The sequence below is a fragment of the Passer montanus genome, unplaced genomic scaffold, assembly GCF_014805655.1.
Source record: "Passer montanus isolate IOZ18808 unplaced genomic scaffold, ASM1480565v1 scaffold53, whole genome shotgun sequence".
Taxonomy (NCBI): Eukaryota; Metazoa; Chordata; class Aves; order Passeriformes; family Passeridae; genus Passer; species Passer montanus.
Genome location: NW_024370263.1, coordinates 8,207,273 through 8,234,316, shown reverse-complemented (window position 1 = coordinate 8,234,316; position 27,044 = coordinate 8,207,273). Strand labels below are relative to the sequence as shown.

Below are 27,044 nucleotides of genomic sequence, written 5' to 3'. Positions count from 1 at the left end.
AAATGGCTTGGGCTCAGTTTAATTTGTGCAACGGAAATCATGCACTTCTCCATAAAAAATCTGTAAGTAAAACTTTTCAAAAAGCAAAAGGCAGTTTCAAGAGAAATAGAGAACATAAGGTAATAAAAAAATTCTATCTGTACTGATGCTCTTACACTTAGATCCCCAGCACAGTCAGCAGTGTGTGTTTACCCAGGATCTGTGCTGAACTTTCACCAGGTCATCTCCTGTTGCCAGAGGCAACGGCTCTCCCAGAGCACAGCTTTGTAAACCATCCATTATTCACAGCAAAAGGACAAAGAGCAGGCAAGAGGTTACCTGAGGACACCTAAAACAGCTTCTGTGTCAGTCACAGATTGGATTCTGTGTTATTCCATGTGAATCATGAGTTAAATTGTGTGTTATTCCATGAGAATCACATATTGGATTGTGTGTTATTCCATGTGAATTACAGGTTAAATTGTGTGTTATTCCATGTGAATCACATGTTATATTGTGTGTTATTCCATGAGAATCACATATTGGATTGTGTGTTATTCCATGTGAATTACAGGTTAAATTGTGTGTTATTCCATGTGAATCACATGTTATATTGTGTGTTATTCCATGTGAATCACAGATTGTGTGTTATTCCATGTGAATCTCATGTTATATTGTGTGTTATTCCATATGAATCACAGATTGTGTGTTATTCCATGTGAATCACACATTATATTGTGTGTTATCCCATGTGAGGAGGGTGATCAGCCCCACCCAGGCTGGAATCACTGCAGTTTCTCCTGCAAAGAAACAGTGGTCAGGTCATTCTCATTGCTTACAAATTCCCCCAAAGCTGTTTGAAAATAAGCCAAAATGGACTAAAAGAAGTGAAATGGTCTCACCCTTTTTTCCTCAGCTTGGAGAGAGGCTCTGATGCCCGGGGGCCTGGAGATCAGAGATGATTCCCTGCTGCTGCAGGCAGCAGTCCCTGTCAGAGGGTGCTGAGCTCGGTGTGGCACCAGGGCAGGGGCAGCTGGGGTGACATCTCTGTGCTGCCCAGTGCCCTGGGCTCTGCTGCCCAGTGCCCTCTGTGCTGCCCAGTGCCCTGGGCTCTGCTGCCCAGTGCCCTCTGTGCTGCCCTGGGCTCTCTGCCCCAGGGGATGGGTATTAAAGGGCACTAATGGAGAGTCCCCATGGCATTTCCTGATAGACACGAGGATTTAGCAGAAATTTCCTTCACACCAGCAGCAGTAGCTCCTCGTGTCTCTAAGGACAGGGTTCTCAAAGCAACAATTAATTTAAGAGGAAAGGTAATTAGGTATTGAGCAGTCCTTCAGGCAGCAGTGGAGGTCCAGCCTGTATCGCTGAGATTGATTTGATGGAAAATGGAAATCAGCTGAACGTCTTTTAGGCACTCAGTCAAACTCTCCCAGCCAATTCATTCTTATGCTAATGGAAAAACCTTTTAAAAATCGTCCAAACTGAGATCTCCCAAGTAACCCCTGAGTAAAACCACAGCAAGCCCAGCCAGGTCTGCACCCAGGGCCTTCAAGGGCCGTCCTCTCTGAACCTTCTCAAAAGCTGTTGGTTTTTGTGGGATTTTTGTGGGATTTTCGTGTTGGTTTTTGTGTTGGTTTTTGTGTTGGTTTTTGTGTTCAGTCGTGTCTGGCAGCAGGCAGCCTGCGCAGCCCTGCCCCTCGGTGGGAATGCCCGCTGACAGTGAGCCAGGGTGAGCCAGGGCAGTTTCTTACTGCTGAGATCAACCCCGGCTCACGAGTGATGGCAGAGCACAGCAAGTTCTCCAAACCAGCAGGGTCGTTATTTTTATTATGTGTGAGGAAGAAAGAACATGAGAGGGAACACAGAGAGAGCTTTAAAGCACAGCAAAGGATGGAAATGAGATCAGTTTATGACCAGCTGCTTTGCCTTAATTGGTGATGTCTGAATGTATCAGGAAATGAAATAAACCTAGCCAGGATGGATTGCAGCATAAAAAGTTCACTTTAAACCTACAATAATGTCACAATCAGATATAGAAGCCTTAAGATTTATTATTCATCAGTTAAGAGGCTCATTTAAATGGTCTTTCTAGATAATTTAGGTAGTCCATATGGAATCAGCAATGCAATAAATAACATGGAGAGTCTAACTGTAATGCAAGCATGGACAGATTTAATTCTCCTGAAACATTTAAATTAGATCTGGTGCTCTTCCTTTTGCCTAGATAGGGTGTTCTTCAGACTTCCTTATCAAACATTTGTCAGTCAGGAAAATAAAGGCCATTTTAAGCATATATAGATTTAAAAAGACTTCATGGACAAAATTCCTGTGGCTTTATAGGATTCTTCTCTACTATTTAAAGGGAAGAAAAAAGGCATTTCTAGATGCTGCTGTGTGTTCTTAGGAGCTGACCTCTTGTAGATTTTCTTTTTAACTCTGTTTTTTTCCAGAGGGGAAGTATAAAAGGGAAGGTGTTTTACTGGGACTTTTCTGTTTGTTTGTTTTCTTTTTTGTAGGTTTCCAGTTAACACCTTTAAAACAGTCTGCAGGTCTGATTCCTCCTGGCTCTGCTGTTCAAGCCCAGGGCCCTCAGTGTAATTGCCTTGGATGAACCAGAGAACCAGGTTTAATCAGTTTTTTTGGAGGCAATCTTAGGCCAGGTTTTGAATGCAGTTTTTTTTTGTGCTCCTGTGTTCCCAGCCTGCAGGAGCAGCAATCCAGGGGTGATCAGGAGCTCCCAGATACTCAGAGGAATGTGCACCCTGCACTCTGAATCTGTTTTGCTCTGGTTTTTCTGTTCTGCTTGTGTTGATTTTCCAGCCCAGCCGTGGCTCTGCGTGCACAGAACACCTGAGTTTGCACGGGATATTTGTCTGGTAGCCTTTCCAAAGGCTCCTCTGCAGGATGCTCAGGAGCTGGAGTGTTTGATGGGCACACTTTGGGCACAGAGATCTGTTCTTCCCTCTGCTGGTGGATGCTCAGTGCCCTGCTGGGCAGGGAGGTGCCTGTGCGGGGCTATCAGCACTAATTACTGCAGTCAGCCCTTCTCAGGGTGGTGGAGCACAGCAGGCTCTCCAAGCAGAGTGAGATTACCTGGGGCAGAGAGGTGCCCAGGCCCTCCTTGCACCCACAGCCACACACTCCTTCCTCTCCTGGGTGCTAAGGACTCGGGGTAAATTTTCTGCCCTTATTTCCCAAGTGGAAGAGTAAGGCAGACCCGTATGTTCCAGGTACTCCTGGAGTTGCTGGTGGTGTGTGTTCCTGTGCTGGGCATTGTCCCGTGTGGATGCAGAGCAAGGGCTGCATTGCCCTGGAGCCTTCCTCCACACTCTGTGCCCCGTGCCAGCAGTCTGGTAACAAAGCCTGGAGGATGCAGGGGGTCTGAGACCTGCCAGAGGCTTCCTCTGAGTGAATCATCACAGTTGGCCCAATTATTTATAGCTTGGCGCTGGCAGGCTGAGATGGCAAACACATTAACAGCAAACAGAAGGAGCTAAATTGGCTAAAGGTTCCTGAGCAGGGAGGACTTCTCTGTTAGAGATGTGAGGAAGGTTCCAAGAATAAAAAATGTGCCCTTTTCCAGCCTGGGGATTGCTCTGAGTGGGGCTGGTGGTAATTAATCTTTTGTGTGGTGAGTTGTATATTTCCCTGCTGTCAATGTGCTGAGGCTGGCCTGCTGTAAATTACAGTGATGCAGAGAAAATTAATCATATTGGCCTAATGAGCACACCAGAAAACCCTCTGATGGTATTCTTGGAGCTTTTTCTCCTCTGCAGTGAGAACAAAGAGGTTCCTCTGATAATTCCTGGTGACCTGGACTGGGAATCTTGAAATTCAGTAGCAAAACGTTGCTGTCAGACTTCTGGCAGAACAGGAGAGGAAATGCTGAACCTACAGATATTCAGGGGCTGAAAAGCCAGAGCCCAGGCTCATTATGCTAATGAGAGGCAGGATGCACTCTGCACATGTGAAGTGTCAGCAGCAGCTCTGCTGCAGCTGCTGCTGGTGCTGGTGCTGCAGGCACAGTCCAGAGTGGGGTACAGTCCCTGCCCTGGGAATAAACCAACAGTCAAAGGTAAATGTGCAAGTGGCTTTTACTCAGCTTCATTGGTCTCTCTTGCAGCCTGGACCACGTTGTTCCTCTGGCTTGTCTCACCTCTGGTTCTCACCTGAGTCAGGAGGAGAGAGCTCAGCCTCTTGTGAGGCTTCTCAGCGTGCAGCACAATCTCCCTTCTCCTTTCCTCTGAACTCTTTTAAAAAGCACAGTAAAAATATTCCAGGAGGATTTTTGGAGTTTTTTCCTTTTGCACAGTCTGAGTTTCCATGTTCTAGAGACTGGAGAGATGGCCCTGGGGTCAGATTAAAGTGCTTCAGTGCTGGTGTCAGTGAGAACTCTCAGAAACACGAGGCAGGTGCTCCTGGCACTGCCTGCCTGCCAAAAGTCAACAGCTTCATTGCAAAGGGAATATCCTGCCACCTGCATCCTTAGCACCCCAGCCTCTTTTTTAGAAGGCAAAGGCGAGGCTTGCTTCTGGTGTGCAGAGTGCCCAGAGGAAGCAGAGGCTGCAGCTCTGCATGCCAGGCATGGCACACAGCATTCCAGGCACACCAGGGGGCTCGGGACACAGGTGGGTTCTGTGCTCTGGGGGAACTCCACCTTTGGGTTCTTGGAGTGGAAACGCCTCCACTTTCTGGGTTGTGTTTTGTCACATGGTGTTGACTTTAGCAATTCCCCAAGGTGTGGGCAGGGGCAGCCACCCCAGCCTCCTTCCTGAGTGATTTCTGGAGGGGAGGAGAGCACCCTTCTGCTGTGCTGGCAGGTTTGTGCTGGGAAGCACTCCTGAGTCTGTGTTCTGCCACTGCAGGTCATGAGAGCCCCTCTGGAAGTCGCTGTGTGATCTCGGAGTTCATCCGACCCCTGCAGATAACTGGGGACAAACCAGAGCAGCTGTCTGTCAAGCCCACCTTCCTGTCCAAGTCCAGATCTGCCACCCCACGATGCAGATTTGATTCAGACGTGAGTCCTCTTGAATTTTCTCCTGAAGAAGTGACGTGGGGCTGAGGCTGCTCTGCTCCAGCAGGCTGTTGCAGGTTGATCCACCTGCTTTTAGAAATTCAATATATGACTGTTCTCATTCTCTGAGGCAGCTTGGGAGCATGGTCAGGGGAATTTGAGTGATGTTCTCAAAGGAGCTGCAGCTGACGTGCCAGGTACTCAGGGTGAAGGTGGGGTGTGTGAGGAGCTTGAGGTGCTCTGGGGATCTCAGTGCTGGGCACAGCAGCATTTCTGCCCTGGGGCAGGGCTGGGGCAGCAGTGCAGCCTGGGGCAGCAGGGCAGCAGTGCAGCCTGTGGCAGCAGGGCTGGGGCAGCAGTGCAGCAGGGCAGCAGTGCAGCCTGGGGCAGCAGGGCAGCAGTGCAGCAGGACTCGGTTCTGCCTGCAGAAGGGGCACTGGGGCAGGGACAGCAGCTGTGCACCCAGGGGTGCTGGACTGGAAATGTTTGGAACATTCTGCAGGGCTCCTCTCTGCCCTGCTCATCTGCCCTGGAGGACTCTGAGCCTGGGAAATGGGAGTGGGATTGCAGCATGCTGTCACTAAAGCATTCCTCTCCACATTCTGTATTCAGTCATGCATTTGGAGGGTTCTGTTCCTCCTTCCTTAGGAAGCTTTTCTGCTTTTTGGAGGAATTCCAGCAGAAATCCAATGGGAAGCTCAGAAGAGCTGTTCAAAGGTGCCATAACACGTTGATTTTTAATATTTAGGACAAATATTAAATATAAAAACTGCATAGAGCAAATCTTGGAAATTCTGTAGAAGGGTATTATTTTCTATTAAATACCCTGGTTTATATGGGCAGATAGCCACGAGGAAATGATCTTCAGATTTTACCCCTCCTTTCAGGAAATCCCTTTCCTAATGCTTTCAGGAGTAAATAAGCTGCAACTGTGTGCATATTTTCTATCTATGTTAATTAATTGGTACTGAAAATGTGAAAGTTGATGGAATCAAAATGTTTCTAAATGGATCACAAGCCTGAGGGTATTCAACAAAATATTGGATTCTTGTAGAGTGGGAGTTCCATGGGCATATCTGAGGATTATCCCCAGGAAATGTTTGTGTATATTTGTGTAGCAGCACCGTTGAAAAGTGGAAACATTCACTGCTTTTTGAAGAGGCCACGGAAAAAGCAGCTTAGCCAGGAGACTTAGGGAAGCAGAACTAACAGCAAGGAGCAGGAGAAGCAAACGTCAAATTTAATTCCCCTTTTCTATTATTTTTGAGTTATCTCACTGAGGATGTCAAGCCCTCTTTTGCAGAACTGTACATTTTGTGCCTTCCAGAGTGTAATTATGTGATACACTCTTACATTATGCAAGCTCACAGAAATTAAGCTCCATTCCTCTTTAGAGATACCCAGACCCAAGGGAGGGCATGTGAATTAAATGTAAAAAATGAAACATAATGCTGGGAAGTCTGAAATAAAGCAGTAAATAAATAAATAAATGAGTCAGTGGTACTCTGCCATGGCCCTGGTTGTTCCTATTAAAAATGGGATACTTCCTGGAGTGTCCATTGCTGTGTGCTCAGTGAGGTGCCCATGTGAAGGGTCAGGGGGATAATCCTGGCAGATTTTACTGCTGCACAGGGAACCCCTGGGAGCTGCTGGAGCTGGAGCTGGGCCAAACCACCCTCAGGAGTCAGTTCAGAGGAGAATTCTCATCTCTGGGAATTTTCCTGGTGTGCTCCTGGATGGGCCCAGTTCAGACCTGGAAGCTGCAGCTCAGTGCTCACTCTGTCTAGGTTGTAAGATTTTGCTTTGTTTTTGGACAGTTTATTTCATTTGATCCCAGTGTTAACCCAGTATTTCTACCTTAATTAAGGTTCTCTCAAGTTCAGGCAAAAAGTTGGTCATTTTTTCTGAAATGGCTCACAGCAAACTGTAAGTGGAGGGAAGCTCATCCCCCACTTTGAAACCTCTGCTAGCTCAAAGCACAGTTGAAATTACTGTTTTACCAGAGAGAGACCTCGTGCAGAGCTAAAATAGGCAGAGTCTGTGCTGGTTCAACACCACAATTAAATCTCCAGGTTTTGTAATAGAATAAACATGTGGCTTTGCAGGATTGAATTCAGTGTGATCTGAAATTCAGAAGAAAATATGTTATTTCCTTCAGTTAGTGGAAAGGGTGGTGTTCAAGAGATGCTGATGCTGTGGGTTGGGTTGGATTGGGTTGGATTGGGTTGGGTTGGATTGGGTTGGAATGTTCAAGAGATGCTGATGCTGTGGATTGGGTTGAATTGGGTTGGGTTGGATTGGGTTGGGTTGGATTGGGTTGGGTTGGATTGGGTTGGGTTGGATTGGGTTGGGTTGGATTGGGTTGGGTTGGATTGGGTTGGGTTGGATTGGCAAGGGGTATATTTTGTGTGATACTTGTGGTTTCCAGGTGTTTGGAGGTGACACTTGCACCAGTTCCAAACTCAGCATTGATAATGTGTGTTCACTGATTCCTATCCCCTGTCAGGAAAACCGGGCATTCCTCTTTTTTTGCAATGACATTATCTTTTTCCTCCCCTCCCCGCAGATGGATAATGATCAGAATTCCAATACCTCAAAGCAGAGATACTCTGGGAAGGTCCATCTTTGCATTGCCCGTTACAGGTAAAGCCCCCACCTCCTTGCAGGCACACCCACAGCTGATATTCACCATCAGCCGGGGCTGCCCTGCATTCGTGCCCTGAATTACTGCATGGAAAGGATGTTCTGGAGAGCCCGTGCAGCTGCCCTGGCTGCAGAGCAGAGCCTGTCCCCGTGCCCCAGCTGCAGAGGGGGCTGAGCTCTCCCAGCCCCTGCATTCCTGTCCTCCAGTGCCTGAAGCAGATTAAATGGGGACCTCCTGCTCTAGAGAGGAGCCTGTCTGTTCTTTTCAATTTCTTCTTCAAGCAGGAAAAGGTTTGAGGTCCATCACTGCTTTGCACTTTAAAATGTCAGGTTTATAGGACTGTCACAGATTTCAGCGGCTAACAGTTTGTTTCAGGATGGATGTAGATTGAAGTACCTCATAAGTACTTTTTGTCTCTCAGTAGCTTCTCTTAGATGTAGCTCACTGGTTTTGTCTTCTTTTACCTTGTCTCTGTAGAAGCTGTGTAAAAGGAACATAAAATTGAATACAGTGACTGGAAAAGACCGCCACAACTGAGTTTGCTTTAATTCACTCTAAAAAATAAAGATAATTTTGGCCAGTGTTTTTCAAGAGCCCTAAGTGAGATGTCTGAGCACGTCCTGAGGAAAGGATTCCTGCAGGGTTTGGGGAAAGGGGACCTCACAGGCACAGGAGGGATGCAAAGACACTGCCAGGGGAGCTGCCCTCTCAGGAGCCCCTCCTGAGCAGCACCCTGCTGTCCCCACAGCTACAACCCCTTCGATGGACCGAACGAGAACCCGGAGGCAGAGCTCCCTCTCACGGCAGGAAAGTACCTGTACGTCTACGGAGACATGGACGAGGATGGCTTCTATGAAGGTACTCTTGCTTTAGTCCCCGAGTTCCTGCCAATTCATGCAGATTGAAATCAGGTCGTCTGTCAAGCACGCTCCAGATTCGTTCCTTCGTCTGCTCCGAAATCGGTTGCTAAATTTAGCTTTATCATCGTGGTGTTAATTAAAAGAGTTTCTGCACCAGCAAAGCCGCTCCTTGCAGGCAGAGCTAATTATAAAATATTTCATAGTGTCAGCTTTTCCTGCTGGCAAGATTTAAGTTGACAAAAAAGCTTACTGGCAGTTCTGGTATTTCCCTTAATAAGCCTTTATGCTCCCAAGCTGGGGATGTTGTTCATGTGCTGTCACTCATCCCTTGCCCCTTCTCTTGCCCACTCTCACGGCACTGCCACGGACAGGGTGTTTTCCTTCAGGGCTTTTAATGGCAGTGCTCTGTGGTATTCACATGCCCTCTGAACAGAGGGACGCTGTGGGACAAGCAGACAAGAGGGAAAACATAATTCTTATCTCTCTTGCTGTGCCTGTGTTTGTGCCGTAGTAGAATGCCATATGGAGATTGTTTGCCCAGAGTGAGGATGTTTTATTCCCTTGGCCTGTCAAGTGTGTGTGTGTGGGGGAACTGTCACGAGAAGGATTGAGATGAGGGCAGCTGTGAGCAAGGCAGATTCACTTTAGATGCAGTGTGTATAGTATAGAATAATAAAGTAATTATCTTGCCCTCTGCTGGTGGAGTCCTCCTCATCATTCTGTCTCCCCTTCGTCGGAGTCGCCCTGGTTAGTAAGAGTGCTGTTTCCCTGCAGGAGAGCTCCTGGATGGGCAGAGAGGCCTGGTGCCCTCGAACTTCGTGGACTTTGTGCAGGACAGCGAGGCGCGGCTGGCGGGCGGCGAGCAGGAGCAGAACGCGCTGAACCGCGCGGGGCCGGCGCTGCAGGGAGAGCTGCACATCAGCCCCCCCGGCCACGCCGACGGCAGCGTGCTCAGCAACGGCACGGCCACCCTGGACGTCAACATCGACGACATCGGAGAAGACATCGTGCCTTACCCCAGGAGAATCACCCTGATCAAGCAGCTGGCCAAGAGCGTCATCGTGGGCTGGGAGCCGCCCGTGGTGCCGCCGGGCTGGGGCACCGTCAGCAGCTACAACGTGCTGGTGGACAAGGAGGTGAGGATGAACATCGCCCTGGGCAGCAGGACCAAAGCTCTGATAGAAAAGCTCAACACCTCCACCTGCACGTACCGGATCTCCATCCAGAGCATCACCAGCAAGGGCAACTCCGACGAGCTGCAGTGCACCTTGCTGGTGGGCAAGGACGTCATCGTCGCCCCCTCCAACCTGCGGGTGGACAACATCACCCAGATTTCTGCTGAGCTCTCCTGGCTGCCCACAAACAGCAACTACAGTCACGTCATCTTCCTGAACGAGGAGGAGTTTGACATTGTCAAGGCTGCTAGCTACAAGTACCATTTTTTTAATTTGAAGCCCAACATGGCCTACAAGGTGAAGGTCATGGCAAAGCCCCACCAGATGCCCTGGCAGCTTCCCTTGGAACAACGAGAGAAGAAGGAAGCCTTTGTGGAATTTTCTACATTGCCAGCAGGTTTGATATTTTCCTCCCTACCCCAAAACTCATCAGTTAAATTTCTCTGAAAATACTAAATAAAATACTTTAACCTACACAGTTTTTAGGGGATGTAAGTGCATTTTGGTTGTGAAGGTGTAATCAACTTCACTGTACAATTTGAATTTGTAAAGTCAACAGATTTGTTGTGTTTTGGGAAGTCTGAGGTTTTCTCCCACCTGGCTTTTGCACTAGGAGTGTTGGTAAGTGTTGTCAGTCATTTGCCATTGTTCAAGAACACTGAAGCAGTGTTGAAAACTAGAGCAGAAGTAAAGCAGTGAGTTTGAAGGATAATCTCATCATTTTGGGGGTGTGTGGCAGCACCTGAAAAAATTGAGTATCTTTCCTTACAGATTCACCTATCCTTGGTCATCTAATGATGGCCCAGTAGGGGAGCCCTCAGATAGTCAGTGTTGCAGATCTGGCTGCCCCTGAAGGGAGGCTCAGCCACAAGTGGCCCCTGGCAGGTGAGGCATCAGCAGCATTCTGAGCTGGGTTTGCTCGCTGCCTGCAGGGTGTGACCCCAGCACGGGGCAGGAGTTCATCCTGCTCCCCTCCTTGGCCTGGGACTTGTAGGAGAGGGGCATGGAGGGCAGCAGTGCTGCTGGGCAGGGCAGTGAAGCTCCTGTGCCTGCAGTTGTGGTGCCAGCATGGTTCCAGTGGGAATGTCCTCAGCTCACACTCCGCTGCAGTCTCCTCAGCCTGGGCTCACTCCGTGGTGGGGGCAGAGCAGGGTGCTCGAGGGGAGGGCAGCTCAGGCCTGGGATGTGTCCTGGGGAGGTGGGAGGCACTGCCTGGCTGCTGGCTTGAGCTTATTTCAGCTTTGCTGTTCAGGACAGACCCTTTGAGTGAGGCTTTTCCAGGCTGCTCCCGTGCTGTACCTCCCTCTGGCTGTGGAGCCTGCTGAGCAGTGCAGGGCTGCTCTCTGCTCAGCAGCTGAGGTGCAGAGAACCCTCAGCTTTTGCAGCCAGAGCTCCCAGAACCTTCCCCCCTGCTTCATTCCACTGGGAGCACTTCTAGAGAAACAAGCCAGCTTTTCACTGCTGTGTAGGGAAAACAAAGCAGCAGCTGCTGAAGTGGTTGGAGGCTGATGCCTGATTGCAGAGTCATTGGAGCAGAGGAGAAGGATGAATTTGGAGTCAGTGATGGGAGTTGCCATCATAGAGTGTCATGCAACAGAACTCATCCTGATTCATCAAGGCAATGGAATTGCTCACATAGAAATAGAAGTGTTTGTCTCTTGGGCACTCAGACGTAAAAATAGAAATAAGCACAGCATCAGGACCAATGGGGCTGCTGCAGTTTTTGGAGCTAATTTATGTTAAAAACCCCATGAGGAGCAAAGTGTAGCAGAATTACAAAACAAACATTTATGTTGATGACCAGACCATTGAAGATCATCAGGAATAATTTCCCATTTAATGGTGGGAGGAAATAGGAGCCGTGCTGAGCCTCGGGCGTTGCAGTTTGTTAAACCTGTCTGCACAGCCTGTGAAGGTCGAGACAGACACCCTGGGGATGGTTTCCTTGTGGGAGAGTGGAAGGAAGGTGACTTCTGCAGGAGCACATTAATGTCATTGTCATGGGCAAGATGCTGGGTTAGAGCAGGTGCATTCTTCCTTGTAAGCTGAGCAGCCTTGCTGAGCTGGGAGTGCTGGCTGTCAGTAAAATGGGAAGGCCAGGAAAGCTGAAATTCAATCCTGAACCAAAATCTCTCTTGGCCAAGAATAGTATTAGGTCAATTTGCATACTCTCAACTTGCAAGATATAAATACTTTATAGATGCAGGGTTGGTGTGAGCAAAACCTTCCTGTTGTGCCTATGCTGTCCTGAACATGACCATGATTTTATTTCCATGTCCACTAGAGGACGGAATTCCGTGGCAGCAAACCAGTGAAATGCGCTGGCAGTTTGCCAGTGCTCTTGTGTGATATTTGCAGCTGTATCATGCACAGCTGAAGTATTCGTAGCCTTTTTGGTAGCTGAAGAGGGTCTGGTGGTGTTTAGTTTGCTGGGAGAAGCAGTCTCTCAGAGCCAGGGTGTGCGTTCTGCTCTGCAGAGACGGCTGCAGCCCAGCCCTGCTCCTGACAGCAGTCTTTGCAGCTCAGGGTCTGGTGCCTAAATTAACACAACAGGGTGCTTGAAAAATTGATGAACTAAGAATCTCTGTGATATTTTTACTTTGGCTTTCTGGCCAAAGTAGAGCTATTTATAGCAGTGTAACGCTGTTAATTAAGGAGGTGAGTGGTGTGCTGTTACACTAACACACTGCATGCCTTGAGCGGTTCCTGGGTGTGGTTTTTGGTTCAGGGCAGAGGGAGGACCGTGGGCCCGGCTGGTGGGAAATGCTCCATGCAGTGACCCGGGTGACCAGTGCCATCTCTCCTAGGTCCCCCAGCCCCACCTCAGGACGTGTCTGTGCGGGCGGGCTCCACGCCAGGGACCGTCCAGGTGTGCTGGAAGCCCCCGGCCCTGTCGGCGACGGGGACGTCGCACGGTGCCAGCGTCACGGGCTACGGTGTCTATGCCAAAGGGCAGCGGGTGAGTGCCCTGCGACCTCTGCGGCACCCGGCTGGCAGGGAGGCTGGCACAGCCCTGCCGTGCAGCCTGTCCCGCTGGTTGGGTCAACCTGCTCCCTTTCGAGGAGCCCTCTTGGCCGTAGGGTTTGGGGATGAATGCCAGCTGGGTAAGGGGCACACAGCCCTGGTGGGACTCTCACAGCTGTGCAGTAACCTGTTCCCTTTCTCCCTTCTTGGGTAGAGGGCTTGGGGGATGAATGCCAGCTGGGTAAGGGGCAGCAGGTGTCTGGGTGCTCAGGGCTGTTGGGTGCTCAGGGCTGTTGGGTGCTCAGGGCTGTTGGGTGCTCACGGGGGGTGTTGGGTGCTCACGGCTGTTGGGTGCTCTCAGCTGTTGGGTGCGCAGGGCTGTTGGGTGCTCACGGCTATTGGGTGCTCACGGCTGTTGGGTGCTGACAGGTGCTCTCAGCTGCTGGTGCTCAGGGCTGTTGGGTGCTGGTTCTGGGTGCTCAGGGCTGTTGGGTGCTCTCGGCTGTTGGGTGCTCGCGGCTGTTGGGTGCTGACAGGTGCTCTCAGCTGCTGGTGCTCACAGCTGTTGGGTGCTCAGGGGTGTTGGGTGCTCATGGGTTCTGGGTGCTCGTGGCTGTTGGGTGCTCTCGGCTGTTGGGTGCTCGCGGCTGTTGGGTGCTCAGGGCTGTTGGGTGCTCACGGCTGTTGGGTGCTCGCGGCTGTTGGGTGCTGACAGGTGCTCTCAGCTGCTGGCACTCACGGGTGTTGGGTGCTCAGGGGTGTTGGGTGCTCGCGGCTGTTGGGTGCTCAGGGCTGTTGGGTGCTCGCGGCTGTTGGGTGCTGACAGGTGCTCTCAGCTGCTGGCGCTGACGGGTGGCCGTGTGTCCCCAGGTGGCCGAGGTGGCTGTCCCCGCCGCGGAGGGCGCGGCGCTGGAGCTGCAGCGGCTGCGCGGCCTGGACGCCAGGGAGGTGACGGTGCGGACGCTCTCTGCACAGGGCGAGTCCCTGGACTCTCCTCTCGCTGCCATTCCATCCGACCTCCTGGTGCCTCCAACCCCCCACCCCAGAACTGCGCCCAAATCTAAGCCATTAGCAAGTGCCGGAGCCCCAGAAACCAAAGAAGAGCACCTAGGCCCACATTTGAGGAGGGAGGAGGCCTGGGAGCAGACTCGCTCGGCGTCCCCCGTGCACGGACACATGCTGGAGCCACCCGCCTTCCACGGGCCCCTCCAGGGCAGGAGGTCTCCGTCCCCCAACAGGATCCTGCCCCAGCCTCAAGGCGCTCCAGTCCCCAACACCGTCGCAAAAGCCATGGCCAGAGAAGCTGCACAGCGCGTGGCAGAGAGCAACAGGGTAAAGGCAAACTCCTTCCTGGGCCTCCTGGGCTGTCCTCGGGACACCTGCCACCAAAGATTGCTCGTGGTGTGCTTTAAGGGGTGGGTGATCCTTCCTAAGCTCTGCAGATCCGCAGCTTGAGAGGCAGAGTGCTGAAGTGCTGGGCTACAAAGCGCTCCTGTGCCTGCTGTCATGGATCCACAGGGAATTTCACACATTTCTCCTTCCCAGTGCTGCCTTTTCACACACGTTTGCAGGTGCTTTTCACTGCAGCTCCTCGTGGAGCTGCCAGCAGTGTCACTGCCCGAGGACACCCCTGCTCTGGGACCACCATGGCCCATGGCTGTGCTCTGACTCAGGTCTTTGCCAGCTGATTTCAGCCCCACCTTCGGGGCTCTGGGGTCAGTGCAGCTGATGTGGATGCATCCTGACAACGTGCTGTGGGTCTTCCACACAAATATGCAATATTTAAACACTCCCAGTGCCCTGGGCAGTTACTTTCTCATCACAAGCTGCTCACAGCTGTCTGTTACTTCTTGCAAGTGTCACTTACTCCGTAGATTTTCTTGGTGCTTCATCTGGCAGTCACCAGTTATGTCCAGTTTTTAGTCTCCCATTGTATCTCCAAAATAGCTCCATTAATTTTGACAGTTCAACATGCCTTAACAGCCCCAGCTTATTGACTGTTCCTGCTTGGGGATGCATTTGATCCAGTGGGTAAATCAGCCAGTTTTTGAGAACCTGAATAGTTCTGGATCAGTAAGGTCTGATAGATACACATGTATTCATCTGTATGTATCTTCCTTTTGTTTATAAATAAGACTGGAATGTAATAGAGGGAGAAAAGGCAATTGGCTTTTTGGCCCTATGAGGTGAAAGTTGATTTAAGAACCATGTAGGGAAAGAGAACAGAAATACTTTTTCTGCTCTGGAAAATTGCTGACACAACATGTGCTCTGAACCACATTTGATTACATTAGTTCAAGTGATGCTTGAAATGTTTTATTCAGGAATCTGAACAGGAGTTTATAGACAAATAAATTCTGAATTAAATCAAATCCTGCCAGGGATCTTTGTCATGTTTGGCCCCCCGTGGTGTAAATTCTTCACTCGTGGCAAGTGCTGCAGGAGGAGCTGTGTGCCTGCCCCTGCCTGCTGGTGGCTGATGGGCACTGTCCCCTGAGCCAGCAGGAGCTGCTGGGGCCAAGAGGCTCCTCAGGGCACAGCACGAGCCCACAGCCTCATTCTGGGGCTTTTTTTATATTGGGGTCACAAATGCTGCTGTGGCTGGATCATCCGCTGCCTGCCAAGGGCAAGGGAGAGTCTTTGCTGGCAGCCTCGGACTGCAGAGCACTGAGAATGTTGGTGAGTGCCACAGGGAGGAGAGCTGGCAGCTCAGCTGATGGACACACAGAGCCAGGTGATTGCTTGAGAGTGAGGGTAATAAAACAGGCAAAAGCTTCTTGAAAAGCTCCTCAAAGGTGCCAGCCAGGGAGAGCTAACAGTGCTTTAAAACTTGAGTGCCTTTAAATGTTGTGTGCTTGAGTCTTTGTGTTTGTGTCCTGGGTGCAGGGCAGTTTCCCTCACAGCTCTGTGTCCCTCAGGTGGACAGGAGGAGTGTTTGTGTTTGTGTCCTGGGTGCAGGGCAGTGTCCCTCACTGCTCTGTGTTCCCTGAGATGGAGAGGAGGAGTGTTTGTGTTTGTGTCCCTCAGGTGGACAGGAGGAGTGTTTTCAGCGACAGGAGCAGCGTGGCCCCGTTCTCAGACGAGGAGGAGGATGGTTATGACTCGCCCAAGGTCAGGCGGAGGGGAGCCTCGGTCGATGATTTCCTGAAGGAGTCCGAGCTTGGAAAGCAAGTGAGTAGCCTGGCCTGGCTGCTGTGCCAGGGGCTCTCTGGGGCCAGCTCTGCCAGGTCACTGAGGGCTCTGGCTGTGACACAGGTGACAAGGTGACATAGACAGTGACACAGACAGTGACACAGGTGACACAGGCTGTGACACAGGTGAGGCTGAGCCGTGGGCAGGGATGCTCCTGTCCCTGTCCCTGTCCCAGGGTCTCTGAGCACCCTCCCTCCCAGCAGCCCCCAGCAGGCTCTGGGAACACGTGGGGGTGGCAGAGCCTGCAGAACATGGGCTGGGCTGTCCTGCTGGGGCTGTTCTGTGTGAGGTGTCACTGTCACTGGGTGACAGCCTGCTCTGGCAGAGGGGAAGGATTCCTGTGCACGAGGGCATCACCTGTGACTGACAGGAAACAAGCAAGGTGTGGCATTGGCTCCAAGGAATGGAAAGATGTTGCCAGAAGAATTTTGCACAACTGCACAGCTTTTAGTCTGATCCCACTGAAAACAAATATGAAATATTTTTTTACATTACTTTCAAGAGAGATGTAAAGTCTGGAAAAGAGATGTTTTCTTATGTCTTGGCATAGTTTAAAAAACTTTAGTCTGAGACCTGACTGCCTGTGTTGAGGGGCCACAATGGTGGTAACATGCTGCAAGAATTAAATGCTGATCACTTTTAAATTCTAATGCAATGTAACAAACAGCTGCAAAGAACAGATGATCTGTGAATTATCATCAGGCTTTTACAATTTGGTCAGCAAGCCCATTGATGCGTGAAGGACCCCTTTAATAAGGGGAATTTAATCAAGACTAAAACTGGACTGGGTGCTGTGAATGCGATGTCCTTTATTGATGGCCTGGGGCTGAGGCTGGATCTCGTGAAGTGCAGTCATAAAGGGCAGAGCAGAATTTCCAGGGGCTGTGTCCAGCAGAGCAGGGCCCAGCAGCGAGCTCTCTCTGTCCCCTCAGGCTCACTACTGCCTGGGGGATGAGTACCACACGGAGAGCAGCCGGGGCTCGGACCTGTCCGACATCCTGGAGGAGGATGAGGAGGAGCTGTACTCGGAGATGCAGCTGGAGGAGGGCCGGCGGCGCCTGAGCCTCACCTCGCACGGCGCGCTCAAGGTGAGCTGGCACCCCTGGGTGCTGCTGCACCCCAGAGCTGCAGCCGCTGCAGCTCTGCCCGGACAGCTGGAGCTGCCTGCTTCAGAGCCTGTGTTACCTCTGGGCTCTTCGTTATTTGATAGATGAACTTTTAACTGACTGGGTATTTTCCTCCATGTGATTGTTGCACTTGCAATTTCTGTTCTGCACCTGGGGACCTTCCCCTGTCTCTGTGAGGATATACTGCATGTGCTACCCCGGAAAATGAGTTGTTTCTGAGCAAGGAGATCTGTAAAAACTTATCAAACAACTTCTGGTTTTCCTGTCTGAGTGATTTGTCCGTGTACCCAGTGCTGGTCCCATCCCTTCCACAGGCTTAAGTGTCCCTGTAAGGAAGGGAGTTGTTTCAGCTTTGTTTGATCAATGCTTTGTCAGAACTCCTTGTGCTCTGAATTTTGGGGAATCACCAGAGAGAGTAGGAAATATGTTCCAGAAATATTGCTTTAGTACAGGAATATTCATCATGAAAGAAACTTCAGTGCAACAACTAAAGCAAATGCAGAACACCAAACACACCCCATACTGAGTATATATTTGCCATATTATATTTGTTCATGTGAATTTTATTTGCTTCTTTATGTGTGTAGTAGTTACACCAACTGGGTTTTCTTAGAAAGCACAAACCCACAGGTTAACTGGTTCTTCAGTGGATTGCTATTTAACTAAAATCAGTACTATTTTGTCATGCATACAAGAATTCTGACCATTCTTATGGCTGCTTTCATGTGCTGTAAATTCAGTCCTTTTATCCTGATGCTGTCTGCAGTGAGACAGGTCCTTTTTCAAAAGAAGAAATTACCAGTGTTTGTATTACTGCAGCAGCACAAAGGTTGAAACCAAAATCCTTCTGTGTGCTCATTGTACCCCCTTCCCCTGGCAAAAAGAATAATCCCTGGGCTGTTCTTGTTCCTTGTGCATCAGAAGGTGTATTTACTTCTTGGACTTAAATTAGTGTTACCAGTGTTGATATTGAGGAAGTTCCAGAGCCTTGAGTGGTGTAGGAAATGGTTTTTGACCTGCTAAGGTTTGCAGACTTCTTGTGATGTAGTTTATGCTTATGCTCTTTTTTCCACTTCTGTGGCGCTTTATCTCAAGTTTCACGGGTGTTACACACATTTTAGAAACAAAGGAAAATAGGTGAGACAGTCTAAAGTAACTTGTAAAGTTCCCCCTGCCTGGAAGGGGACAAGCTCCAAAGGGCAGCTAAGTTTAGAATGCTCAGAGGGAGATGCTGCTGAATCTGCAAGAGGATCTGTCGTTATTTCTGGGTGCTCCTGAGCCCAGAGGTGCCCCTGATCCGGGCATTAGGCACAGGGAGAGATGATCTGTGATGCAGAGTCAATAATCCTGGCGGTGAGAGCCAGCACCTCCTGCCCTGTGCTCCCAGAGCCCAGCCAAGGCACCCCAGGGCTCTTGGTCAGTGGTTTGTGGAATTGGAATAGGAAAATTGCAGATGTATCTGCATGTCCAGAATGCTTGCTTTGCCCGGGCTGGGATAGTTTTGAGCTGCTTCTGGCACGAGCAGAGACTTTTATGTCTGCTCACAGGCTGATGTTTGAACACGGGCTTTGTGAAGCAGCTACAAGATGAGGATGGGGCTTGATGGCAGTGCAGACATCAGAGGGCAGCCTGTGTCCCAGGGGGCTTCCCTGCAAGCCAAGCTTTGGAATGGTGCAGCTTTTAGAAAACCAGAACTCCTTCAGTGAGGGCTGTGGAGTAGCTCTCCTCTGACAGGACACTGAAGATATTTGTTACTTCTGTAGAAGCTTTAAGAGATGCAAAGCAAGCAAGCTTGCTAGGGCAGAGCTGTCGTTCTCAGATATGGGTGCTGGTTGCAGGGAAAATCAGATGGCAGTTGGGCAAGGAAGGAGTTTCAGTGCCATTCTCATCCACCATGCTTGTGTGGCTTCCATCACTCCCTTTCAAATGCATGAGTTTATTCTTGTTAAGAGCATCACTCAGTTGTTTGTACTGACCTCTCACGTTGTACCCAGCAACTTCTTAATCACGTCTTTGTTTTTCACAGATCCTCATTCAAAGCATGACATCCTTTTCATAATATAAGCTGCATGTCTTGTGTTTGCCATTGCTCTAAAACTAATTCTGTCTTTATTTTTCTTTTCTCCCTTTTCCCTCCCATTTTATTTTTGTCACACACTCTTTGTTCCCTGTCTGGTTTTTAACATTACATAATCTTAAGGATAAGAATAAGACCACTGAAGCCACTTTTTTGGAACAGCCTGGCTTTCCCCAGCAGACACACCACAGTAAAAGGCTTTTCAGTATTCCAGAAGTGGCTGAAGAGGACGGTGAATACTCTGAAGTGCTGTACAAGCAGGGTTTAGGTATGCCCTATAAAAAGAACCCCAGAATAGCTAGAGGCCCCCGGGCTCGCAGGCCCTGCCATCGGGAGCAGCAGCACAGCCCCAGGTACCCGGGCAGGGCCGGGCCGGGGCTGCAGGAGCTGGACGAGCGAGGATGCAAGTGCAGGCAGCCCCTGTCCCGCAGCCCCGACAGCGGGCTGGACTGCGGCAGCGAGGAGGAGGAGCAGCCCCGGCACGGCGGGGGCCCCTGGGGCAGCGATGAAGAGCAGCCCTGGCACGGTTTCAGAGCCCACAGGGGCAGCGATGAAGAGCAGCCTTGGTTTGGTGGCAGAGCCCAAAGGGGCAGCGATGAAGGGCGGTCCCAGTTTGGTGGCAGACACAGGAGTGACAGCGATGAAGAGCAGTCCAGGTTTGGTGGCAGACCCCACAGGGGCAGCGGTGAAGAGCAGCCCTGGCACAGTTTCAGACCCCACAGGGGCAGTGATGAAGAGCAGCCCTGGTTTGGTGTCAGACACAGGAGTGGCAGTGAGGAAGAGTGGTCGCGGTTCGGTGTCAGAGCCCAGTGGGGCAGCGATGAAGAGCAGCCCCAACACAATTTCAGCCACAGGAGTGGCAGCGATGAAGAGCAGCCCCGGCACAGTTTCAGACACAGGAGGGGCAGCGATGAAGAGGAGTCCCGGCACAGTTTCAGACACAGGAGTGGCAGTGAGGAAGAGTGGTCGCGGTTTGGTGTCAGACCCCAGAGGGGCAGCGATGAAGAGCACCCCCGGCACAGTTTCAGCCACAGGAGGGGCAGTGATGAAGAGCAGCCCTGGCACAGTTTCAGACCCCAGGGGGGCAGTGATGAAGAGCAGCCCTGGCACAGTTTCAGACCCCAGGGGGGCAGTGATGAAGAGCAGCCCTGGCACAGTTTCAGACCCCAGGGGGGCAGTGATGAAGAGCAGCCCTGGCACAGTTTCAGACCCCAGGGGGGCAGTGATGAAGAGCAGCCCCAGCACAGTTTCAGCCACAGGAAGGGCAGTGATGAAGAGGAGTCCCAGCACAGTTTCAGACCCCAAAGGGGCAGCGATGAAGAGCAGCCCCGGCACGCTGCCGGAGCGCAGCCCCCCGAGCCCTGTCCCTGCCGGAGGGGCTCCCGGCCGCTGCTGGCCCGCAGGAGGACCCTGACCAGGCAGAGCAGCATCGAGGAGGATTTCGGGGAGCTGGCAGCCCCGGCCGGGGGGGCCCAGGGCAGCGGGGGCCGCAGAGCCCAGGAGGGGCAGGGGGGCTGGAGGAGCCACCCTCAGCCAGGCTCTAGGGCAGCTGCTGTCCTTGCAAAGCCACCCCTCAGAGATGCAGAAGACTCTCTGGTGTGTGAAGTATCTTCCTTCTAACATCTGCTTGCCAAATCAGTCTGTTTTCTTTAGTCTCTTTTTTTTTGTTCTTTCTTTTTGTTGTTGTCCTTTTTTCTTTTTTTTCCCCAAATTGATTTTTAAAGTCCGTCCTTTGGACCCATCTGCTACATTTCCCCCCCATTATTTTTTTCTTCCCCATTCGTTTTCGTTTATTACTCTGCATTTTCATTTATGGTTCTCTTTAGTGTCATGCTGAAATCAGATTAATTTGCTTTGCAATGATTTTCCCCCCAAACAAATTGCTATAATGGCTGCTTTTATTAAAGGACAACTGAATCTAAATTTTAATTAAGGGTTAGCTGAACTATAATTTTTCCAAAAGATTGCTTTTCTTTATTTTGCCCATCTGAATGTTGCTCTAAAGTAAAAAAAAAAAAAAAAGCTGCATTTTTAACTGGAGAAATGTTTCATCCATATTTTTAATTTTTTTTTTAATTATTGTCAAGGAATTCATTTCATCGTGTTGTTTTTATTCATCTCATTCCCAGAATTTTCAGGATATGCTCTTTATCATGGAACATCTCAAGACAAGAACCAAGATTCTCCCCCAGTGTGACGGTGACCCAGATTTATGGAGTCACAGCTTCATCATTCTCATTTTCTGCCTTATCTCTGCGCTGTCACCACGCTGCCGTCCTTGTTAGACCATCTCTTGTTGCCTTTGGAGTTGCAGACTGCATCTCTGCAGAGCATGCAGGCCCAGAGCTGCTGCCAGGGGAGCCCGGGCCACTCCCCCCTGCCAGGGATGCTCTGCAGCACCTTGCCTGATTGCATTGCTGCCCAGTAATGTCCAGAGGAGCTCCAGGTGTGAGGATGCATCCCCAGGGAGCAGAGGCAGCCCTGCAGCACCCGGGCTGCACACTGCATTGTGAGAGGAGAGCAGAGGCAGCCCTGCAGCACCCGGGCTGCACACTGCATTGTGAGAGGAGAGCAGAGGCAGCCCTGCAGCACCCGGGCTGCACACTGCATTGTGACAGGAGAGCAGAGCCAGCCCTGCAGCCCTGCCTGCAGCACCCGGGCTGCACACTCACTGCACACACAGAGCAGAGCTCACTGCTGCTCCTGAGCTGCCAGCCCAGGCTGCAATCACCCCTGCAGCTCCTCCCAGCAGAAGTGGTGCCCGGGCTGGGCTCATAGGGTGCACACTGCATTTTGAGAGGAGAGCAGAGCCAGCCCTGCAGCACGCAGGGTGCACACTGCATTGTGAGAGGAGAGCAGAGGCAGCCCTGCAGCACCCGGGCTGCACACTGCATTGTGACAGGAGAGCAGAGCCAGCCCTGCAGCCCTGCCTGCAGCACCCAGGGTGCACACTGCATTGTGAGAGGAGAGCAGAGGCAGCCCTGCAGCACCCGGGCTGCACACTGCATTGTGAGAGGAGAGCAGAGGCAGCCCTGCAGCCCTGCCTGCAGCACCCAGGGGGCACACTGCATTGTGAGAGGAGAGCAGAGGCAGCCCTGCAGCCCTGCCTGCAGCACCCAGGGTGCACACTGCATTGTGAGAGGAGAGCAGAGGCAGCCCTGCAGCACCCGGGCTGCACACTGCATTGTGAGAGGAGAGGCAGCCCTGCAGCATGCAGGGTGCACACTGCATTGTGAGAGCAGAGCAGAGGCAGCCCTGCAGCACCCGGGCTGCACACTGCATTGTGAGAGGAGAGCAGAGGCAGCCCTGCAGCCCTGCCTGCAGCACCCGGGCTGCACACTCACTGCACACACAGAGCAGAGCTCACTGCTGCTCCTGAGCTGCCAGCCCAGGCTGCAATCACCCCTGCAGCTCCTCCCAGCAGAAGTGGTGCCCGGGCTGGGCTCATGCCAGTGACAGCAGGACAAGCTCTGGAGAGCTGCCACAGCCCCTGCAGGCCCCAGGCAGCTGCGCCAGCTGTGCCCAGGTGGAGCCTGCAGCCCTCCTGCATTGCCCTGACCGTGCAGACCCTGCCAGGCCAGGACCAGAGTGCCCAGGGCCACCAGGAGTGCCCAGGGCCACCAGGAGTGCCCGGGGACACCAGGAGTGCCCTGGCTCCCTGCTGCACCTCCAGAGCTGGGACTGCCAGGTGTGCCCTGCCAGGTGTGCCCTGCCAGGTGAGCCCTGCCAGGTGCCCCACCTGCACAGCTCAGCCTGCCCGTGCCACTCTTCAGGACACCCAAACGCCACCTTAGCCGCAACAACAAAGGCAAAAGAATATTTCAGAAATTATTCTTTTCTTTTCTTTTCGTTCTGATGTGTGACTGCTGGTTTACAAAGCTCTGCCATAAATCAGGGAACCATTTATTTTCTTTTGCAGGTTTGCCAGGCAGCAGTACTCACTTTTCAGCTAACCTTTCAGTTAAAAGCTAAGTTTAGTTGCCTTTAGAGCTTACGCTTCCAATTGTGATTGACCTGATTCATGTCCCGCCGTGTAACCACGATGTTGCCATGCATGGAACTGACGAGCCTGTTCTTTCTGTTGTTGTTTTTTAGCTTTTAGGTAACCCAGCCTCTGCAGGACGGCCTGACAGGGTGGAGCATGCAGGGCGAAGGTCCTCCCATGGCAGTGCAGTGCCACAAAGGTCTCGGCCCCTGCTGGTCCCTTCCATTGGTTAGTTGGACAGAGCGGTGCATTCCTGGTTGTGCAGCCTCAGACTTGGGAGGAAATCCTTAAAAACCAACAGAGCTGGGAGGAAATCCTTAAAACCCAGCAGCAGGCTCTAGCGTGGAGCCAGGCTGCTCCTGGCTCAGAGGGGTGGAATGGGCTGCAGGCAGCCCTGCTGCAGGAGCCTGCTGGGCTTCCCAGGGCAGGTCAGCACTCCCTGGCACTGCTGGGAGCTCTCCGTTCCCCTTGGTGGCTGCTGAGATTGTTCAAGCTTGCTGAAGCTCAGACAGAGCTGGATCTCACCTCAAATCTGCTGGCAGGTTACTTCATGGTCAGTGGGATCAGTGTGGCCTCCATCCAGCCATGCACCCTGCCATTCATCAGCCATCATTTCGTGTTCACTTGCCAGTCTCTGGACTACTTTTTCATTAATTCATGGCAAACTCTTGCAAACCTAACAAAAATGGCTTTTGTGCAAATGTCAGTCTGGTACAGGAAATCAGCCCAGCTTCCAGTGCAGGTTTTAGAAGCTTTTCTTTAAAATAGAAACTTGCTAATAAAAAAAACCCCGAAACCCACCAAGCTTTACAGGACATGCAGTGAGGTTTGGGGCTTCTTCACTGAAATGCCAAACATGCTTCAGATATTAATGGGAGAGTTGGATGCTGGGGCCAACTTGCATTACTGAGTTGTTCTTTTCTGGATTTGCTTTCACAGATGGCTACGGGGGTCATGACCGTCTTTCTCCAGACATTTATGAGGAATCTGAAACAGATGCTGGCACAGAGGATCTCTCTACAAGAATCTTTGTTGCACTTTTTGACTACGACCCGCTGACCATGTCCCCGAACCCCGATGCTGCAGAGGAGGAGCTGCCGTTCAAGGAGGGACAGATCATTAAGGTGAGAGCTGGAGCCAGAGGAAACACGACACTTCTACAAAACCACTTCTACAAACAGGCTCTCCTTTGTACCCTGGAGAAAGCTGCCTGTGTGATCAGAGCCCAGGGCTTTCCCTCCAGAGGTTCAGGCTGCAAATCTCACTGGAGCTGGTAATTAATGTCTGGTGCTGATGGCTTCAAAATGATCACAGAAATCTCCCAGTTGCTGTAGATAGTCAGGGCCAGTCCCGATTAAAGCTTCAGGCTAAGCCCAGCATTGTGACTGAAGCTCGCAGTGTCCCCTGCACAAACCTGCAGGAGAGCTGCTCCAGAGAGGGTCTTGGCACAAGTGCTGCTGTGCTACCGGAGCAGAGCTGCTGCATTCCCCAGCTCTGAGCTCTGCTCCAGAGGAATTCAAGCCCTGCACTGGGTGTTTCTGGTCCCTTTCCTGACAGTTTGGTGGTGGTTTGCAGCCTGGGAGCTGCTCTGCTGGCCACCACCAGCAAAATAATAACATTTTGGCACCATTTTGCAAATGTTTCATTTTGAATATAGTGCCATAGTAATTCCATAAACATCAAGTGAGCATCTGGCTCAGCACAGTGAGAAACTGATGGCTTTTAATGCACTTTTTTGCCCCTTTCACTGCCAACAACAAAAAAAAAGTCCAAATTCTGCTTATGTATCTGAAGTCACACTTCAATCAAATATAACAATTCCAGTTTTATAACCTAAGTCAGAGTGGTCCACAGCTATAATTCCACATCTAAACTGCAGTTTCACCTGTGCTTTAGTCACCCTTAGCCTGCTCTAAAGCTCCTGAATGCTAACACCTCTTTGACCAATATGGTCGTTCTTTGAATATCAGGTTTATGGGGACAAAGATGCTGATGGGTTTTACCGTGGAGAAACCTGTGCAAGAGTTGGCCTTATCCCGTGCAATATGGTCTCTGAGATACAGGCAGATGATGAAGAGATGATGGATCAGCTTCTTAAACAAGGTTTCCTTCCTCTGAACACTCCAATTGAGAAAATCGGTAAGGGAAAATACAGACATTTCCCTTCACACTTGGGCCTCTTGGCCTGGCTGCATCCCCTTCACCTCTTGTTTTTGTGCAGGTGCAGCTGCAGTAATTTACTGTCCCAGGGGATACATTCTGTGTCAGTGTCTGCGTGACTTTATACAAGTAAAATCTGACCTTGGTGATAGCATTGGCTGCAAATGGGGGCCTGCAGCTTCACCACTCCACTTGTTGCTTTCTTTTCTGATTTAAAATGAAATAAAAGTGGGTTTTGTGTCCTGAAATATTTCTGGGCACAGAGCACAGTCCCTGAGCTGTGGAGTCTGCTGTGCACAGGGGGCTGAGGGTTCTGTGCCTCAGAACAGAGAGAGGCAGGGCACAGTTAGTTCTTGTTTGTGAGCCGTGCGTGGCTGCACACCCTTACCTGTGGGTGGATAAAGGGGGAGGCTTTTACCCTTACCTGTGGGTGGATAAAGGGGGAGGCTTTTACCCTTACCTGTGGGTGGATAAAGGGGGAGGCTTTTACCTGTGCCAGGGCAGGGCCACACTGCTGCTGCTCTGCTGGGCAGGCCCTGAGCAGCAGCAGCTGCAGGGCTGTGCTTTGGCAGGGCTGCAGGGCCTGTATCCATACCTGAGCACCTTTATCAGTACCTGCAGTTCTTGTGGCAGTACCTGCAGTACCTTTATCAATACCTGAGTATCTGTATCAGTACCTGCAGTGCCTGTGGCAGTACCCATGGCAGTACCCGAGTACCTGTATCAGTACCCGAGTACCCGTGGCAGTACGTGTATCAGTACCCGAGTACGGCAGTACCTGAATACCTTTATCAGTACCTGCAGTGCCTGTATCCATACCTGAGTACCTTTATCAGTACCTGCAGTACCCGTGGCAGTACCCATGGCAGTACCTGTATCAGTACCCGAGTACCCGTGGCAGTACCTGTATCAGTACCCAAGTACCCGTGGCAGTACCCATGGCAGTACCTGTATCAGTACCCGAGTACCCGTGGCAGTACGTGTATCAGTACCCGAGTAGCCGTGTCAGCGTACCTGAGTACCCGTGGCAGTGACCCTCTCTGTCCCCAGCAGAGCGCGGTGGCCGGCGCGGTGGCCGGCAGCAGCCGCTGGCCACCAGGAGGATGGTGGCTCTCTATGACTACGACCCCAGGGAGAGCTCCCCCAACGTGGATGTGGAGGTAGGGGCAGAGCCCGTGGGGCTGGGGGCGCCCCGGGGGCACAGAACCTGGGGGCTTCCTTTGAAACGTTGTTTGGTTTGGTTTGAATTGGTGAATTGGAGAAGGAGAAAGTGAGATTTGAAATATGTGGGACTTGGTGCTTTAAAACACAGCCTGGGTTGTTTTCTGTTTCTTGTGGAACCAAATCTTTTTCTAAATTATGGTGTTTCAGAGTAGTTTGGCCAACAAATCAAATACATTGTGCTGATGTATTGCAAAGATTTTGTTTGCTCTCTCTCCCTTGACCACAGGAAATTAAACATAATTTAAAAGCCCCGCCCTAATTGCATTTGAGCCCCAGACAATTAAAAGAGCCCCGTGCACTGTGTGCTCTCAGAGAGGAGCTGCCCATTGTGGAGGTTTTTGAAGAGAATCCAGCACAGCTCCAGTGCAGGAGGTTGTGCCTCAGGGCTGGGCTGGGTGATGTGCAGAGACCTCAGCAGCTCCCTGGGCTGTTCTGCACCTCAGGCTTAGCAAGCTGAGTTAAAAACATTCTTGTGCCTCAGGGCTGGGCTGGGTGACATGCAGAGCTCCTCAGCAGCTCCCTGGGCTGTTCTGCACCTCAGGCTTAGCAAGCTGAGTTAAAAACCCCAAGGAAAGAAACAAGAGGTTTGGCGCTCAAGGATCAGTTTGGGTTCACCAGTGTCTTAGCATGAATGTGAATGGAT

The 27,044-nt window shown here is 51.2% G+C and overlaps 1 protein-coding gene across 15 annotated transcripts in view; it reads left to right on the top strand.

Moving 5' to 3' along the window:
• The window catches only part of RIMBP2 (RIMS binding protein 2), a 78,326-nt gene that overhangs the window by 48,007 nt on the left and 3,275 nt on the right, over positions 1 to 27,044 (top strand). For 9 of the 15 annotated variants that reach the window (XR_005629309.1, XM_039724528.1, XM_039724529.1 and 6 more), the window contains exons 7-18: positions 4,845 to 4,996; positions 7,560 to 7,636; positions 8,386 to 8,495; positions 9,272 to 10,069; positions 12,480 to 12,631; positions 13,507 to 13,968; positions 15,664 to 15,807; positions 16,761 to 16,916; positions 23,128 to 23,245; positions 23,957 to 24,141; positions 24,988 to 25,156; positions 26,228 to 26,337. Coding sequence is in view for 13 of the 15 variants with exons in the window: in XM_039724528.1 (XP_039580462.1) it covers positions 4,845 to 4,996; positions 7,560 to 7,636; positions 8,386 to 8,495; positions 9,272 to 10,069; positions 12,480 to 12,631; positions 13,507 to 13,968; positions 15,664 to 15,807; positions 16,761 to 16,916; positions 23,128 to 23,245; positions 23,957 to 24,141; positions 24,988 to 25,156; positions 26,228 to 26,337 (2,633 nt within the window). In the remaining 2 variants the exon portion in view is untranslated. Of the gene's footprint in view, positions 1 to 4,844; positions 4,997 to 7,559; positions 7,637 to 8,385; positions 8,496 to 9,271; positions 10,070 to 12,479; positions 12,632 to 13,506; positions 13,969 to 15,663; positions 15,808 to 16,760; positions 16,917 to 23,127; positions 23,246 to 23,956; positions 24,142 to 24,987; positions 25,157 to 26,227; positions 26,338 to 27,044 lie in introns of those variants that run through there. The other 6 variants (XM_039724531.1, XM_039724534.1, XM_039724539.1 and 3 more) reach the window with 3 other exon arrangements.